This window comes from Hemitrygon akajei, chromosome 6 (assembly GCF_048418815.1).
Source record: "Hemitrygon akajei chromosome 6, sHemAka1.3, whole genome shotgun sequence".
Classification (NCBI taxonomy): Eukaryota; Metazoa; Chordata; class Chondrichthyes; order Myliobatiformes; family Dasyatidae; genus Hemitrygon; species Hemitrygon akajei.
In genome coordinates, this window is record NC_133129.1 from 71,449,702 (window position 1) to 71,468,249 (window position 18,548).

Sequence of the window (18,548 nt, forward strand, 5' to 3'; positions counted from 1 at the left end):
TTAGACTATGAGCTTCAATCTGTACAGTATTTCCCAATTGAAATGAGTTTGTAGAAAGCCTGAACACATTTTTTTTGCTTCTACTTATCGGTGGGATCTCCTTTCTGCTGCATTATCTGATGGTGGTGCCCGTTGTGAAAGGAATGTCAGATACCAGGTGGTCAGCTCTTGCAGATGCAACAAAAGCAATTTTACACAGCTTTTCTGCAATAAAGCAAGTCTTGGATGACATTTCAAATGACAATGATGAGAAGCCAGAGTGTCGACAACAGGCTCGTGGACTACTTTCAACCATGATGAAGTTGGAAACAGGAATAATGGTCATATTGTGGGATCAAGTATTACAGCATTTTCAAATGACCAGTGCTTCTTTGCAATCTTCTGGCCAAGACTTGAACACAGTTTATGCACTCTATGAATCCTTGCATGGATATATTCAAGCTATGCAGTCTACTTTTTCAGACATTGAGCAAAATGCCAAGGATCTGAATAAGTGTGAAGATTATCAACAGCAAACTCAAAAAAAACACAAGCAAAATCGCACGTGTGATGATTTCAGTGGTTCTAGCACTCTTGATCCACTTGTTGAATCTCAAACACCTTCTCAGAAGTTTAAAAGCCAAACATTTCTTGCCTTTATTGACAACTTGCTTTCTGCTCTGTCAAAAAGGCAGAAAGCTTATCTAAAAGTGAATGGTGTTTTCAGATTCCTTCATCAGTTACAGTCATTTACACCTGAAGAGATCGTAAAGAGGTCATCAAATCTTATTAAGTCATATCCGGAAGATCTGGAAGAAAGTCTTGATGAAGAATTTGTGCAGTTTACCGAACTGTTGAAAACTGATCTTGCTTCTCATATTGGTACCAAACAAGACCTTGTAGAGGTACAGTTGTACCGTTTGATAACTGACGATTCTTTGGAGTCATGTTTTCCAAATACAGAAAATGCCTTGTGCATCTATTTGTCACTCATGGTTAGCAACTGCAGTGGAGAATGCTCACTTTCAAAACTGAAAAGGATTTAAAATGAACTAAGGAGCACCATGGGTCAAAACAGATTGAACATTCTCACTCTAATGAGCACTGAATATGAACTTCTGCGTGAAATAGACATTTCCAGTATCATCAACAAATTTGCTCATGCTAAATCTAGAAAAAGTAACTTTTAAATTGCAGTTTTGTTACTTTTGACATTTGAAACTGATACCTACATGTAAGTAATACTATTACTGAAGTGTCAGACATTTGTTGTATTATCTGGCTGTATAGGGAATGAAAAAATTGAATTACTTTACTATGCAAGTAAATAATTTATGTTTTAAAACTTAAGTGCATTTTAAAAATTTAGGGCCCCTTTATAACATATACTACAGGCCCCGCACTAGCTGAATCCGGCCCTGATCTAAGGTAGTACTTTCTAGTTTGGAAGTGGGGAATGAAGAGCCAAGACTATGGCATCACAGTGCACCGGTTTGAGCAGTAGGCAAATTGGGAAGGGTTCAATATAGTTGGAAGGTGGGATTTTATGCGATCTATTACCAGCTGTGAAAACGCTTCATATTTATTGAGGTTAGTGCCATTGGGCAGTAATCACTTAGACCAGTTACTGTCAGTGGGTTCAGCACTGGAATTATGGTGGCTGCCTTGAAGCCTGCAGGACCAGTGGACTGTTGCAAGGAGATATTAAAGACCCCTGTTAGCTGGGCCACACTATCTCTCAGCACCTGACCAGGTATGTTTCCTGGCCCCACAAATTTCCATGGATTTACCCTGCCTATGATTCTCCTCACCTTAGCTGCACCCAGACATGACCTTCAATCACCTTCGGGCAGCGACCTTCAACCACCATCCTCTGCCTCCTACCTTTGAGTCAATTTTGAATCTACCTAAATAGCTCTCCCTAGATTCTATGGGTCACAACCTTCTAAACCAACCTTCAAGTGGGATCCTGCTGAAGGAGTTTGCAAATTCCAAATGTATATCATCCACTCCTCTGTCCCCATCTATCCTTTTTGTTACCTCTTCAAAGAATTCAGAACGATGTGTCAAATATAACTTCCTACAGACAAAGCCAAGCTAACTCCTTCTAATCAGACACAGTCGATCCAAATGCCAGTAGATCCTGTCTTTCAGAATTCCATCCAGTAACTTCTCCACCACTAACATGAGGCTGACTGGCTTGTCCTTGCTATCCTTCTTAAACAATGGAACAACGTTCGCCAACTTCCAGTCTTCAAGAACTTCACCAATGGCCAACAACAGAGCCAAGGGCTGCAAGGGACACTGCAACTTCTTTCATTTTCCAACAAATCTGAGGATGAACTCAGTCAGGATGGAGTTTTATTCATCTTATTGTGCAATAAAGCTTCAAATACCTCCTCTTGTAATATGTATGTCCTCCAAATAATCACCTCCTGTTTTCCTTATCTCTTGAGCAACCATGATTTTTTTCCTCAATAAACATCAATGAAAAATATTCATTAAAATTCCTACCCATTTTCTGTGGCTCAAGGCAAAGGTGGCCATGCTGATCTCTGATTGGACACACTCTTTCTCTGGCTACCTGTATCCTCTAGCCATTTCTCATGTACCAATCAGCTTTTGCCATTAACTTACATGGAGGGGTTTCTTATAGTGGGCAACTAACACATTTAGGATGTGGGTGAAAACCACAAAACTATAAGACCATAAGATATGGGAGAAAAATTAGGCCATTTGGCCCATTGAGCCTCCTCCGCCATTCCATCATTGCTGATATGTTATCCTTCCCAACCCCATTCTCCTGCCTTCTCCCTGTAACCTTTGGCACCCTGAATAATCAAGAATCTATCAATCTCTGCTTTAAATATACCCAATGACTCGACCTCCACAGCCATCTATGGCAATGAATTTTGCAGGTTCATTACCCGGGGAAAGAAATTCCTCCTTATCTGTGTTCTAAATGGATTTTCCTCCATTTTGAGGATATTCTCTCTGGTCCTAGATTTTCCCATTACAGGAAACATCCTTTCCATGTCCATTCTGTCTAGACCTTTCAATACAGAATAGGCTTCAATGAGACTCCCCTGCATACTTCTAAATTCCATTGAGTACTGTCACGCCCAATGTTGAACTTGAACACACGTGAGGTCATCAGTCGCCTAAATGCAGTCATACCCTCGGGCCAGGGATCACTGGTTGGCCTTGGGTAACCGGCCACCTTGCACGGCCGGCGAGAAGTGCCGTTGCTACTGGCCTGGAGCGTGGACAGATGGGCGCCGCCTCTAAACCTGTTTAGCACATCGAATGTTCGTGGGGAACCCGGTGCTAAAATATTCGCTGACGACCTAATTCGGGTTCAGGTTTTCATAAGTAGCAGAGCAGCTACCTCTCTGCGATCTACTGAAAGTCATCCCTCGAGCCAAACTTTTGTCGGCTGATAGATCCTATCTACCTACAAGGGGGGTGGGCATGCACCCTGTCACGCTCCTCCCTCGGTCATTCGCTCTCTCCGGCCTGCGACCGCCACGGCCCCGGTACGGGAACCTCCAGCCCTTACCTAGTTCTCTCATTGGTGTGTTGCAATGATTTTATATGTTCATACGAGGAAAATATGCGCTGTGTGTTTAAGATCCAAACGTTACTTAATATGTTATGATGCTATTTATTTATAAGTGAGTTATAATTGACTTATCACTATTCATGTGAGGAAAACATGTGCTGTGTGTTTAATATTAAATATGTTAGATAAACCCTTTTAGAAATGAAGTTAAGTGTATTAGCCACTTATAAGTGATTTATAGTTGACTTATCATCTATAATCTTTTCCTTTCAGTTAGTCCTGATGAAGGGTCTCAGCCCGAAACGTCAACAGTGCTTCTCCCTATAGATGCTGCCTGGCCTGCTGCGTTCCACCAGCATTTTGTGTGTGTTGTTTTTGAATTTCCAGCATCTGCAGATTCCCTCGTGTTTACCTATAATATAGGTCCTATATTCCGGTCGTGATTAACAACCACCCCACCCCCGTCAGCCAGTCCGCAAGAATATTGTCAATATTAAACCAGTCTGCAGTGCAGAAAAGGTTGGTGACCCCTGCTCTGGACCCTCTCCAATGCCAGCATACATTTTCTTAGAGAAGGGTCACAAAACTGCTCACAATACTCCAAGTATGGACTGACCAATGCCTTATAAAGCCCCAGCATTACATCCCTGCTTTTATGTTCCAGTCCTCACAAAATGAATGCGAACATTGCATTTGGCTTCCTAACCACTGACTCAATCTATAAGTTAACCTTTAGTGAATCCTGCACGATGATTTCCAAGTTCCTTTATGCATCTGATATTTGAATCTTCTCCCCAGGTAGAAAACAGTCTATGCCATTATTCCTACTCTCTAAGTGCACTACACTATATTCCATCTGCCATTTCTTTGCCTATTCTCCCAATCTGTCCTTCTGCAGACTCCCTGCTTTCTCAACACTAACTGCTCCTCCACCTATCTTTGTATTGTCAGCAAACTTGGTGACAAAGCCATCGAATCTGCCATCAAAATCACTGACGTACAACGCGAAAAGTGGCCCTAACATCGGCGCCTGTGGAACATCATTTGTCTATAGCTGCCAAACAGAAAAGACCTCATTTATTCCCACTCTTTGCCTCCTGCCAGTCAGCTAACGCTCCAACCATACAAGTATCTTTCCTGTAATACACGGGCTCTGATCTTTTTCAGCAGCCTCATTTGTAGTACCTTGTCAAAGGCTCTCTGAAGACCCAAGTGAACAACAACCACTGACTCTCCATTGCCTATCCTACCTGTTATTTCCTCAAAGAATTCTAACAGATTGTCAGACATGATTTGCCCATGAGGAAACCATTGCTGACCTTGGCCATTTTATCATGTGCCTCCAAGTTCCTCGAAACCTCTTCCTTAATAATGGATTCTAACATCTTCCCAATCATTGAAGTCAGACTAACTGGCCTATAATTTCCTTTCTTCTTGTCTCCCTCCCTTCTTAAAGAATGCATGCAGTGACATTTGCAATTTTCCCATCTCTGGGATCATCCCAGAATCTGATGATTTTTGAAAGATCATTATTAATGCCCCTACAATCTCTTCAGCTGCCTCTATCAGAACTCGGGGGTGTAGTCCTGAATGGTCATACAGCATGCTCGGAAAGCCAGCAAAGAAAGCATTTAACACATCCCTGGAACTGTGAAGCAATTTCTTCTATAGTCCTGTTAAGTCAGGGAATTTTGCTTTTGGCTACATTTACAGGAAGTTCACCCAGCTGTAGCTCTGGGTCAAGGAACTGGGTGCTAGATCTGGAGTTACTCAGGATCATCTGGAATGTGAGGGCTCTGTAGATGCGGCTTTTACTGGGGTGGTCACACCGAAGGTACTACATTCAGATAGGTGGATGGTTACCAGGAAAAGTAAGGGGAAGAGGCAGTCAGTGCAGCGTTCTCCTGTGGTTCTTCCACCCAGGAACAAACATACCCCTTTGGATACCACTGAGGTGGATGTCCGATCAGAGCATGGCAACAGCAGCAAAGTCAGTGACACTATGGACACCACTGAGGCTCAACAGAAATAGTGATAGGGAACTCCATAGTTAGGGAACAGGCAGGAGCTTCTTCAGCCGTAAAAGAGACAGCTGGATGATGTGTTGCCTTCCAGGTGCCAGGGTCGAGGATGTCTCAGAGTGGCTACGGAGCGTTCTCAAGGTGAGGATGGGCAGCCAGATATCATTATGTACATTGGCACCAACGGCATAGGCAGAAAGGGAGAAGAAATCCTGCGCAGCGAGCATAGGGAGTTAGGAAAGAGGCTGAAAAGCTGGTATTTGAAGCTAGTAATCTCTGGATTACTCCCATTGCATGTGTTCATCAGGGTAGGAATACAAGTATAGAACCGATGGAAAAAATGACTGAGAAAATGGTTTCAGGTTCTTGGATCACTGGAATGTATATTGGGGCAGGGTGACCTGTCCAAGAGAGATGGGTTGCTCTTTAACTGGAGGGCCAGTCAGTATCTGGGCCAGGAGGTTCACTATTGCTACTCGGAAGAGTTTCAACTAGCTTAGTAGGGTTATGGGACCCAGAGCACCAGATCAGAAAGTGGAGAGACTGAGGGGAAAATATTTATCATGACCAATAAGAACAGAAAGGAGCAAGGTAATAGACATAATGAGATGGATGTGCTGATGTGCATATATTTTAATTCTCAGAGTCTAAAGGGTACTTAGAGTAGGTGTCAGAATGGAACAATGATGTTGAGGCAATAAGAAAAGACTTGGCTGAGAGAAGAAAAGGAATGGATACTTAATTTTCCAGGGTTTCGATGGAAATATAATCAGGAAAAATATCACAGCTGCATTCAGATAGGGCATAATGGAGGACACATCCGCTGAATCCAGAAGGGTAAAACTTAAAAGTAAGAAGGGTGCAATTATTCTGATGGGATTGCACTTAAGACCCCCCCATCATTAGTCAACTGGGACATTAATGAACAGATATACAGGCAGGTTAGGGAAAGGTATATTGTAGTGAGAAACTTCAACTTCCTTGATATAGACTGGTTTAGACAAGGCAGAATTTGATAGGTGCATCCAATAGGTTTTCTTAAACTGATATGTAGATAGTCAAACAAGAAGAAGAATAATGGTGTTGGGAAATGAGTCTGGTCTGGTGAATGACCCTTCAGTGAGAGAATACTCAGGGAACAGTGATCTCAACTCTTTCAGTTTCAAGATAGCTACAGTAAAGCTATATCTGGTTCCTTAATGTTGTTATGGCTGGAGGTGGTAATGGGGACAAATTCCCTCCAACTATTAAATGCTCCCAATGGTGTGTGCTTCAAATAACCTCTGACAACTAAGTCCAGCTCCTGGCTTTCACGTGTGGCTTAGCTCCTAAGCCTGGCAGAACTGTTTCTACTGACAGGAGAAGGGGCAAAAGTGGGGCCTGGTGCTTTAAAACCAGTTGCCTTATGCAGATGGAGCTTGTCAACTGTGGTTGGCAGCTCATCTAGAAGGAAAACTCTGATCTCAAACCTCTGCTGCTTTGTGGCTATACTCACTCATGGGGAAGGCTTTGGGAGTAAAGTCCAAGGGAAAAGTCCAGAGCTGGGGTCCCTAAGACAGTCCTATGTTGAGTTCAATGCGGACTGGCAACTCCTGTGATGTGGCTGGTGCCAAACTGTATCAGTCTCTGCCGTTCCTTTGGGTTTATCAGATGTATGGAGAGGGGATGTTTGCTACATGGGCAACAACTGGCTCTCCATATCATACTCTCTGGCTTGTGTACCTGGACAGCCAGGGTGTGACATCCATGGTCAACCCTAACCAATGGAGGCCTCAACTCAATAGTTAAGGCTAAATACGAACCTTGCAGGAGAGTATTAAATTGCAGCAAAGCAAATAATGCAAGTATTTGGCATGAAATTTGTAGAGTTGTAGGGCAAGTCCATATCTGACATGCTGAAGGTGTTTAAAGACCAACTGAGCCATATCTGACATGCTGAAGGTACTTAAAGATCAACTGAGAAGAATACAGGATAGGAAGAGAGAGAGACAAGGATGGTAAAGCAAAGGAATTGTGGATGTCGAGAGAGGTAGTGAATTTAGTCAAAAAGTAAACAGAAATGTACATAAGGTTTAAGAAGCTAAAATCAAATAGACCCCTTGAAGATTATTAAGAGGTCAAAAAAGGACTCTTGAAGGGAATCAGGAAAGTCAGGCAGGGTCATGAAAAATCCTTGGCAAGGAAGAATAAAGATATTCTAGAGCAAGAGGATAACTAGGGAATGGGTAGGGCCACTCAAGAATACAGGAAGGAACATTTCCTTGGTTGCAGAGGATGTGGGTGAGGTCATAAATGAATACTTTGAATCAGTATTTACCAAGGAGAAGCAAGTGGAGGATAGGGAGATAGGTGTGGATCATGCTAATTTGCTAGGGTATTTCAAAATAAAGAAGGAGGTAATGTTGGGTCTCCTAAGGACCATCATGGCAGATAGGTCTCCATGGGCTGATGGGATGAACCCCAAGATATTGAGAGAGGCAAAAGATGAGATTGCTAGGGCCTTGACAAAAATTCTTTGACTAATACAGGCAAACATATAATTTTCCTTTTTTATCCCTGTCACAACTAGGGGTCATTTTTAAATGAAAAAGAAGAGATTCTTTTTCAGTGAATATATGTATTGTATTTTCTCATTGTCACCTTGTGGGTATGCAGTGTTCCTTGGATTGTTTACCTTTTATGTCTCATTGTTTGTCTTTGATCTGGCTCTGGGTTTCCACTTTGTGTTGCAAGTGTCTCATTTGGTATCATAGGAACTGTTCATTTATTTAACACTTTTATTCAATTTGGGATAATTTAATTAGCATGGAATTTTCAAAGCCTTGCATTGTAGTTGTTGGTTTTATTTTGTCTGGACAACTATGTTATCTGATTGGTCCTGAACTCTTATATGCTCCAGAGCGTATTTCAGAGGGGTGTGCAACCCCTCTTCACTCGGTCATTGTGGTTCCTCGTTTGACAGAACTCAGATAGAGTTCTTCTGTGTATTGTGAGGGATTACAGTTCTTCAGGATTCTGTATAGTTTGCCTGAGCTCTTGTTAGTTTTGCTGGTTAATTTGTGTAACAAATCTTTTGTTTTGTTTGAGTTGCTGAAGTCTCTGTGATTTCTGCACTTGAGTTTGCTAGTGACCCTGACAATCCCACCCTATCAATCTGTGTAGCCAGTTCAAGTGAGTTATGGATTTGCATCCTTCAGCACATCCATACTGTTAAGGGTCTTGCTATTAAAAGTGTAGTTTCTCTTTACAATTAATCTCCCAAAGAGCAACACTACATATTTGACCATGTTAAACACCTTTTGCATTTTCTCTTCCCATATCTGCACACAATTTACTATATCCCACTGTATTCTTTGTCAATTTTCTAAGCTATCCACAACAGCAGCAGTCTTCATATTGTATTCAAACTTACTAGCCTATATATAAATATCAAGTTTAATGTTTTATGTATCATAAACACCACTAGTCACAGACCTCCAACCAGAAAGAGTCTCTTCAACCACTACCTTCAGTCTTCTATGGGCAAGTTCAATTCTGAATCCAAGAAGCCAATTCAGCATGGATCCCATGCATCTTAATGTTCTGGATGAGCCTCCCACGAGGGCTCTTGAAGGACTAAAATTCCTGTAGACAACATCTGCGGTTCAATAATCAATCATAGTCATCACCACCTCAAAAAGTTCAATCAAATTAGTAAGAAATAAATTCACCCACACAAAGTTAAGCTGATTGTACCTTATTAGCCCATTCTTTTCCAATTGCACACAAATCATCTCCCTAAGCTCACTTTCTTTTGTAGATTCCAGGATTATTGCTATTTCCTTCCTTGAATAATGGGAACATTTCAGCTATTCTTCAGTCCTCCAGGACCTCACCTGCCTCTAGAGATCATATCTGCCCTCTAATCCAGACAGCATCCTGGTAAACCTCTTCTGCACCCGATGCAAAGACTCTACATCCTTCCAATGATGGCTTGACCGGAACTGAATTCAGTACTCCAGATGCAGCGGAAGTAGAGTTTTATAAAACTTATTAAATAACATAACCTCCTGACTCTGCAGTCTTCTGGAACTTCACCTGTGGATGGAGTTGAAGCAAAAATCTCTGCAATTTCTTCTCTAGTTTCTCACAAGGTTGGATAATGCATGTGGTCTTGCCCTGGGGACTTATCCACCTTAATACCTTTAGTTCCTCCTCTCAGTTAATTCATACGTGGTCCAAGGCAACACCACACATTTCCCCCATTTCCTTAGTTTCCATTGTTTTCTCCATAGTAAAAACTGATGATTCAAAGCATTTAAAGTACATTTACTATCATAGCATGTATGCAGTATATGACCCTCAGAGTTGTCTTCTTCACAGACAGCCATGAAACAAAGAAAACCATGGAACCCTTTCAAAGGAAAACATCTACCCTCCCACATGCAAAAATAAACAAATCGCACAAACAGCAACAAGAAAGGACAAGTGAAAACACAGAAAATAAAATCAAAAGAGTCAATATTCATTTCAGCTCTGCGTTCATTAGTCCAATCCACAAATCACAGACCCAGAACATTGGTACCATCCTGCAACAGCATCAAGGGAGAGAGACCATTCGAATGCAGGGACCATCCCTTGGGAGCAGCAAGCGAGAGAGACCATCACATTCAGACATGGGAGAAATATTCATGAACATTTCCTTTGGTTCTACACACAGACAACCATGCTGTTATTTAATATGACCTTAAAAAGCAAACACAAGGAAATCTGCAGATGCTGGAAATTCAAGCAACACACATAAAATGCTGGTGGAACGCAGCAGACCAGGCAGCATCTATAGGGAGAAGCACTGTCCATGTATCGGGACGAGACCCTTCATCAGGACTAACTGAAAGAAGAGATAGTAAGAGACTTGAAAGTAGGAGGGGGAGGGGGAAATGCAAAATGATAGAAGACCGGAGGGGGTGAGTGAAACTAAGAGCTGGAAAGGTAATTGGCAAAAGTGATACAGAGCTGGAGAAGGGAAAGGATCATGGGAAGGGAGGCCTCGGGAGAAAGAAAGGGGGAGGGGGGAGCACCAGAGGGAGATGGAGAACAGGCAGAGTGATGGGCAGAGAGAGAACAAAAAGGGGAGAGGTGAAAAAAATAAATAAATCAGGGATGGGGTAAGAAGGGGAGGAGGGGCATTAACAGAAGTTAGAGAAATCAATGTTCATGCCATTAGCTTGGAGGCTACCCAGACGGTATATAAGGTGTTGTTTCTCCAACCAGAGTGTGGCTTCATCTTGACAGTAGAGGAGGCCATGGATAGACATATCAGAATGGGACATGGAATTAAAGTGTGTGGCCACTGGGAGATCCCGCTTTCTCTGGCAGACAGAGCGTGGGTGTTCAGCGAAACGGTCTCCCCGTCTGCGTCGGGTCTCACCAATATATAAAAGGCCGCACCTGTTAACGCCCCTCCTCCTCTTTTTACCCTATCCCTGATTTATTTATTTTTCCCCCTCCCCTTTTTTCTCTCTCTGCCCATCACTCTGTCTGTTCTCCGTCTCCCTCTGGTGTTCCCCTCCCCCTTTCTTTCTCCCTAGGCCTCCCGTCCCATGATCCTTTCCCTTCTCCAGCTCTGTATCCCTTTGGCCAATCACCTTTGCAACTCTTAGCTTCACCCCACCCCCTCCAGTCTTCTCCTATCACTTCACATTTCCCCCTCCCACCTCCTACTTACAAATCTCTTACTATCTTTTCTTCCAATTAGTCCTGACGAAGGGTCTCGGCCTGAAACATCGACAGTGCTTCTTCCTATAGATGCTGCCTGGCCTGCTGCGTTCCACCAGCATTTTGTGTGTGTTGATTTAATATGACCTGTTCTTTACCTACCCACTCTTTTATGTACCTATAGAATCTAGAGATTTTACCTTACCTCATCTGCCACGCCCTTCTCATATCCTCTTTTCTCCATTTTAACTTCTGTTGTGCACTCCTACACTTCTTGTAGTGAACAAGGGATTCACAGATTTTAATCACTTCTGTACAGTGTATGCCTCCCTCTTTTTCTTAACAAGAGCCTCAATATCTCTTATCAATCAGGCTTTCTGAAACCTGCCAGACTTGCTCTTCACCCTGTCAAGAACACGCAGGTCCTTAATCTTAACATGGCACTTTTAAAGGCATCCCACTCGGCAAGCACTCCTGTCCATGCGAACAATCTCGCCCAGTCAGCCCCCACAGGCCATCACCTAATGGCTCCAAGATTTGCTCCGTGCCAGCTCAGGATTTTAAACTGTGAACTGGTCACTTCATTCTCCAGAATTATTTTATAACTAATAGAATTATGGTCACTGGACCAAAAATTCTCGATGCTGCTCTTTGCCCTAATTCACTTCTGAGGAGAAGGTTTAGTGTCGTACCCTCTTTAAAGGTTAGATCTATAAAGAAAGTTTCTAGGACAAGCTTCACAAGCTCCACTCCATCCAAACCTCATTACATTATGGCTGATATGGTCAATATTAAGGAAATTTAGATTTCCAACTAATATTACCCTAATAGTGACTTGGATAGGTTAGGTGAGTGGGCAAATTCATGGCAGATGCAATTTAATGTGGATAAATGTGAGGTTATCCACTTTGGTTGCAAGAACAGGAAAACAGATTATTATCTGAACGGTGGCCGATTAGGAAAAGGGGAGATGCAACGAGACCTGGGTGTCATTGTAAACCAGTCATTGAAGGTGGGCATGCAGGTACAGCAGGCGGTGAAAAAGGCAAATGTTAAGTTGGCATTCATAGCAAAAGGATTTGAGTACAGGAGCAGGGAGGTTCTACTGCAGTTGTACAAGGCCTTGGTGAGACCGCACCTAGAATATTGTGTGCAGTTTTGGTCCCCTAATCTGAGGAAAGACATTCTTGCCATAGAGTGAGTACAGAGAAGGTTCACCAGATTGATTTCTGGGATGGCAGGACTTTCATATGAAGAAAGACTGGATCGACTAGGCTTATACTCACTGGAATTTAGAAGATTGAGGGGGGATCTTATTGAAATGTATAAAATTCTAAAGGGATTGGACAGGATAGATGCAGGAAGATTGTTTCCGATGTTGGGGAAGTCCAGAACGAGGGGTCACAGTTTAAGGATACAGGGGAAGCCTTTTAGGACCGAGATGAGGAAAAACTTCTTCACACAGAGAGTGGTGAATCTGTGGAATTCTCTGCCACAGGAAACAGTTGAGGCTGGTTCATTGGCTATATTTAAGAGGAAGTTAGATATGGCCCTTGTGGCTAAAGGGATCAGGGGGTATGGAGAGAAAGCAGGTACAGGGTTCTGAGTTGGATGATTAGCCATGATCATATTGAATGGCGGTGCAGGCTCAAAGGGCCGAATGGCCTACTCCTGCACCTATTTTCTATGTTTCTATGTTTCTAATATAGTAACAACTAGCTGCAATCTCTCAAAGCATCTGTGCCTCTAATTCCTGTTGAAAATTGGGTCGTATAATACAATCCTATAATACAAGTGATGCAAAGACTATAATTCAATTATTTTAATCCAGAATACATATTCAAGATGCTCTGTATCAATATCTCTCCATTAACAAGATAAAGCAGTGAATTCAAAGGCCCTTCTTTTAAAAGTCAAATGATGCTCTGCAAGAAGGACAAACACTGTGATGGGTTTTAGTGTTCTTAGATTAAGGTTGTTAATCTGTTGTTGGCGGCTGCAAAAGGAGGAGGGTTGGGCATGGGGCTAGCAAATCCATCTGTAAAGAAACAGCGCTACAGTAGAAACTCTAAAGATCTCATCCTTGGGAGAGGAAGGATCTTCGTCTTGCGGATGTATGAAGTTGTGTGCAGAAAGCCTCAAGTCCACTGGAAGCCACAGGGCCAATAATGTTCAGGCCAGCCAAAGAACACCTGGTGAGGTGACCTTGAAGGTGGCACCAAGAAGATGGGCTACCGGATTGGGGAGCAACCGGATCGGGGAGAGAGAGCAACACACAAAAATGCTGGTCTCCGCCCAAAATGTCAACTGTACTTTTTTCCATAGATGCTGCCTGGCCTTCTGAGTTCTTCCAGCATTTTGTGTGTGTGTTGTTTGGATTTCCAGCATCTTCAGATTTTTTCTTGTTTGGGGAGAGAGAGGAATACTTTATTGCATTTTCTATTTGCTGATAATCCTGGGCACCCTAATGATATTAGTCATCAGATTTCACTTTAGAGGTATAAGCATTGGTACTGACTTCTTACAGTTAAGGGAAGGCAGCAAAAGTGAGACATAAACCTTTGCGTAGCAATAAGAAGAAGGGCGAAGCCATTGTGTATGAAATTAAAAGTAAAAGCATTTGAATGATGGAGAAACACAGATCACATCAATAAGAAAAGCTTCTTAAAGCCATACATTTCTGCACAGCACTGTTGTAATGTGTGGTTATTTGAGTTACTGTTGCTTTCCTGTTAGCTTGAACTAGTCTGGTCATTCTCCTCTGACCTCTCTCATTAACAAAACATTTTAGCCCACAGAACTGCCTATCACTGGATGTTATTTTGTTTTTTTGCACCTTTCTCTGTAAACTCTAGAGACTGTTGTGCATGAAAAACCCAGGAGATCAGCAGTTACTGAGATACTCAGCAAAGACCATTCCGTGGATAAAGTCACCTAGATTATATTATGGTGAGCATTTGGTCCACAATGACAGATGAGGAAGTTCTTTAATTTTAACAACAATTTTTATTGTGGTAAACACAGAACAGACCGGGTACCATGACCCGGAGAGACAACCCAATCGGTCTCACACCGATGGGGGAGGTGACCATCACACACCCCGGTTGCAGTTAGGGTGACCCACAAATACACAAGCAAATAGCTGTATAACCCGAGCTAAAATGTAACAACAAATGAACTGGAACTTCCTACCATAGTCACACAAAAGCATTTTAACACAACAACAATAAACTGAACAGGTTATTAGAAATGCAGGGCTGGCCTGTCATCCACGCCCCCACCCAGAACATCACACTGCTCCCACCCAAGGGGGTCAGCCATCTCTGGCAACCCCAGAATCCATGTAATACTTTCTTTTACTGTGATCAACCTCTCTCCTTCGAATCTACCCAAATTCTGCAACCCACCCTCTCACTGTAACCCATCCTGTCCCTCTAACACATTCTTCTGCTTTAATCCATTCTTTCCTTATAACCCAATCAATGGCCAAACCCACCTTTCCTCCCCCTGTAATACATCCCCCTATCGCAACTCACCTACCAGCTATAACCCATACTCCCTCAGTAGTTATAACGTGCCCTCACCCCGTAACCCACCTTCATGCTGGAATCCAAGATCCTCACAGAATCCAGTCTGCCCCAATAACTGACTTATCCACAGTAAATCATCCATCTCCTATAACTCATTTTCATTTTTATTTTTTTTTATTGATTTTTAAACAAAGGAAGAGATACAAATCAGAGGAGAAGTTATAGCAAACAAATAATGCAAAAAATGTACAAACAACAAAAGGGACATATACTGTCAAAGTCATATAAATATAATATTAAGCTATTGTATATAAACAAGAAACCACAATTCCTCTTGGCAAATCATAGAAAAAAAAACTGGAATTTTTTATAAAGAGAAAAAAAACCTGCTAAACTAGCCTAAAACAAAAAACAAGAGAGACTGGGCAGTCCATTTGAGGCTAAAATTAGAAAAGAAAAAAGAAAACATCCTTCTGGTCAGATCTGAACCATTACGGATAAAGAGGAACAAAAAGAAAAAAAAAGGAAGAGAAAAAAAATTTTACCTAAAAGAAAAAAAAGAGAAAAAATATTTAAGTCATATGAAAATATTGAATAAAAGGTTGCCAGGCTTGCTCAAAATTAAAAGATGTGTCAAACGTCCGGCTTCTAATTTTCTCCAAACTTAAACAGGACATAATGGAGGAGACCCAATGAAAAACAGTAGGTGGATTAGAATCTTTCCAGTATAACAACATAGTTGTCCTAGCCAGTAAAGTTGAAAAGGCTATCACATGTTGAGGGAAGCAGGAACACTTCCTGTTTCCTCTGGAATAATCCCAAAGATTGCCGTAAGTGAATTAGGTGTTAAGTCCACACCTTTGACTTTTGATAGCATTCTAAAAACATCCCTCCAAAAATTGTTTAACTTTGTACAAGACCAAAACATATGAGTTAGAGTAGTCACCTCAGCGTTGTATCTGTCACAGGTGGGGCTTATATTAGAGAAAATATGCACTAGTTTATCTTTTGACATATGCGCCCTGTGTACTATCTTAAACTGAATTAGGGAGTGACGTGCACAGATAGATGAATTATTAACTAGATAATAAATTTTACTCCATTGATCATGGAGAATTTTACTCCATACATCTCCCATAACTCAACCTTTCGCTTTAATCCACCCTCCATGTATAACGCACCCCTTGCCAATTATCCAACACCTACTTGGAAACCAGTCCCAGACTCTGACCTACCTTTTGGTTGTAACCTTCCCCAGCATCTCATCATCTACCCACTTCATCTTGGCAAGTCAACCGATACAAATGTATTTTTTATTTTATGTTATTTACGGAGACACGGTGCAGAATAGGCCCTCTGGCCTTTTGAACCATGCTCCCAGCAACCTCCCGATTTAATCCAAGCCTAATTACAGGACAATTTACAGTGACCAACTAACCTATTGACCAGTATGTCTTTGGACTGTGGGAGGAAATCAGAGCGCACGGAGGAAACCCACGTGGTTATGGGGAGAATGTACAAACTCCTTACGAGCAGTCATGGGAATTGAACCTGGAACGCTTGTGCTGTCAAGTGCTAACCACTATGCTATGGTGCAGCGCTCAACCAAGTCCATAAGCTGCACACCAAGTATTTTTGGAAGTCATGAGTGAATTTGCTCCCTTTACCTTTTCTTACACTTCACTGTGGTCTTATCCCTTGTGGTCAGGTCCGTAGAGCATTTCTTTGCTTCAGCAACCTGCCCTTCTATTGAGGCACAACTAATACACTAATAGACTAACAAATGATAAATATTATACAAATGATAAACTACTTACTTCAAGTATTTCACACCATCTGGTGTTGTTGGTACATTGTACCGCCTCATATATTCATTCATCTCTGGAAAACTCTTCTTCACATAATCCTCTGCACTGCTTTCCCGAACTGTTCCAAAACGGAAGCCTTGGGATGGGTGATGAAGCTTCAAAATAAAGTAAAACCACAGAAATCATTTTTAAAAAACTTGCACACAGTATTTCTAATGTTAGCCTAATTATACTGCAGGTGTCCAGAAAGAGCATTATATTTTTCAGTTAACAGAAATGGTGTATGGACCATGCAGTTTTAACAGCAGCAGAACTAGACCAATTGCCACATCCGACAAAGAGTACGGACATCTTAAATTGAAAAGCTAGTTGCACTTTGTAACATGACCTCCTTCGGGAGAACAGGTCTGCCAATCTTAGCTGCAAGGATGCTTTTAATCTTAATGTTATTAACTTTCTTAAAACTTGAATTATTGTTGTTGTTTTAATTTGTTAATTTTTAATTTGTTTAATTTGTCAATTGAACTGTCTTTTAGTGAAAGTTAAAAAGAGTTCATATGACTTTGATAGTTGTATGCTGTGCGAAGTTGTCAGACTGTTCTGCTTTGGGGGTGGGATCTCAGGATCCACACCTGAGGCTTAGGCACTGCTCACCAATAGACAACTCAATGGACTACAAAAATATGCACACAACAAGCTTGGGTGGTAGGTTAGATTAAGCACTATTTGAAGGTGGAACATTCCATTCTGTATCAAGATGCTGACAAAACTCCAATGTGAACTATTCTCTATTGCAATATTTGTTTTTGAAATGGCCACAATGCCAGAACAGAACTCAGGAAGGGAATTAGGAAAGCTAGGAGGGGCCAGGATATGTCATTGGCATGTAAGATGAATCCCAAGGCGTTCCTCCTTGAGAGCAAGAGGATAACTGGTGAGAGAGTAGGGCCACTCAAGAATAAAGGGGAGAACACTTGCTTGGATGCAGAGAATATGACTGAGGTCTTTAATGAGTATTTTACTTCAGTATTCAATATTACTTCAAGGAAAAGGACATGGGGGATTAGTGCTGTGTGCATAAATATGTTAGGGTGTTTAGAGGTCAAGGAGGAAGTAGTGTTGGGTCTCCTAATGAGCATTAAGGTGGATAAGTCTCCAGGGCCTGATGGGATTTACTCCAGGTTATTGAGGGAGGCAAGGGATGAGATTGCTAGGCCCTTGACCAGTGCCCCTGTATCCTCTCTAGGCATAGGCAAGTTCCTGGATGACTAATGAGTGCCTAACATTGTACCTCTATTTAAGATTGGAACCAGAGAAAATCCTGGGAACTATAGACTGGTAAGTCTCATGTCAGTTGTAGGGAAATTGCTGGAGAAAACTCTTAGGGATAGGATACATGAGCATTTGGAAATTCATGGCCTGATTAGGGAGAGTGAGTATGGCTTTCTGTGAGCAGGTCATGTCTTACTAACTTGATTGAGTTTTTTGACAAGGTGATGAGAGAGATTGATGAATATAAAGCAGTGGATGTTGTCTACATAGATTTTAGTAAGGTATTTGACAAATCCCTCATGGGAGGCTAATCCAGAAGATTAATCCACGGCCAATCTGCTGTTTGGATTCAGAAGTAGCCTGGGCATAGAAAGTAGAGGGTAGTGATCAAAGGGACTTATTTGAGCTGGAGGTCTGTAATTAGTGGTGTTCTGCAGGGATCTGAGCTGCTTTCTATATCTAAGAAAATTAGAAACTTCTTGTTAGAATTTTCCACCTTAGAACACTGAGGTTGCAAAGAGAATGAAGGAATGAGGGAATATTGTAGGAAGCTGGAGTGGGGAAGCAGGTAAATTGAGATCCTTCTCAGCAAGCTTGAAGGGCTGAATACCCTTCCATTGCTTCTATTTCTCATGCTTTTAATATGCAACATTTGCTTCCACGATCCTATATCTCAGTA

The 18,548-nt window shown here is 41.9% G+C and overlaps 1 protein-coding gene across 2 annotated transcripts in view; it reads right to left on the minus strand.

The window, feature by feature from the left end:
* The window catches only part of grin3a (glutamate receptor, ionotropic, N-methyl-D-aspartate 3A), a 187,586-nt gene that overhangs the window by 43,801 nt on the left and 125,237 nt on the right, over positions 1-18,548 (minus strand). For both annotated transcript variants that reach the window (XM_073048632.1, XM_073048633.1), the window contains exon 4: positions 16,607-16,752. In XM_073048632.1, coding sequence (XP_072904733.1) covers positions 16,607-16,752 — 146 coding nt within the window. The remainder of the gene's footprint in view (positions 1-16,606; positions 16,753-18,548) is intronic.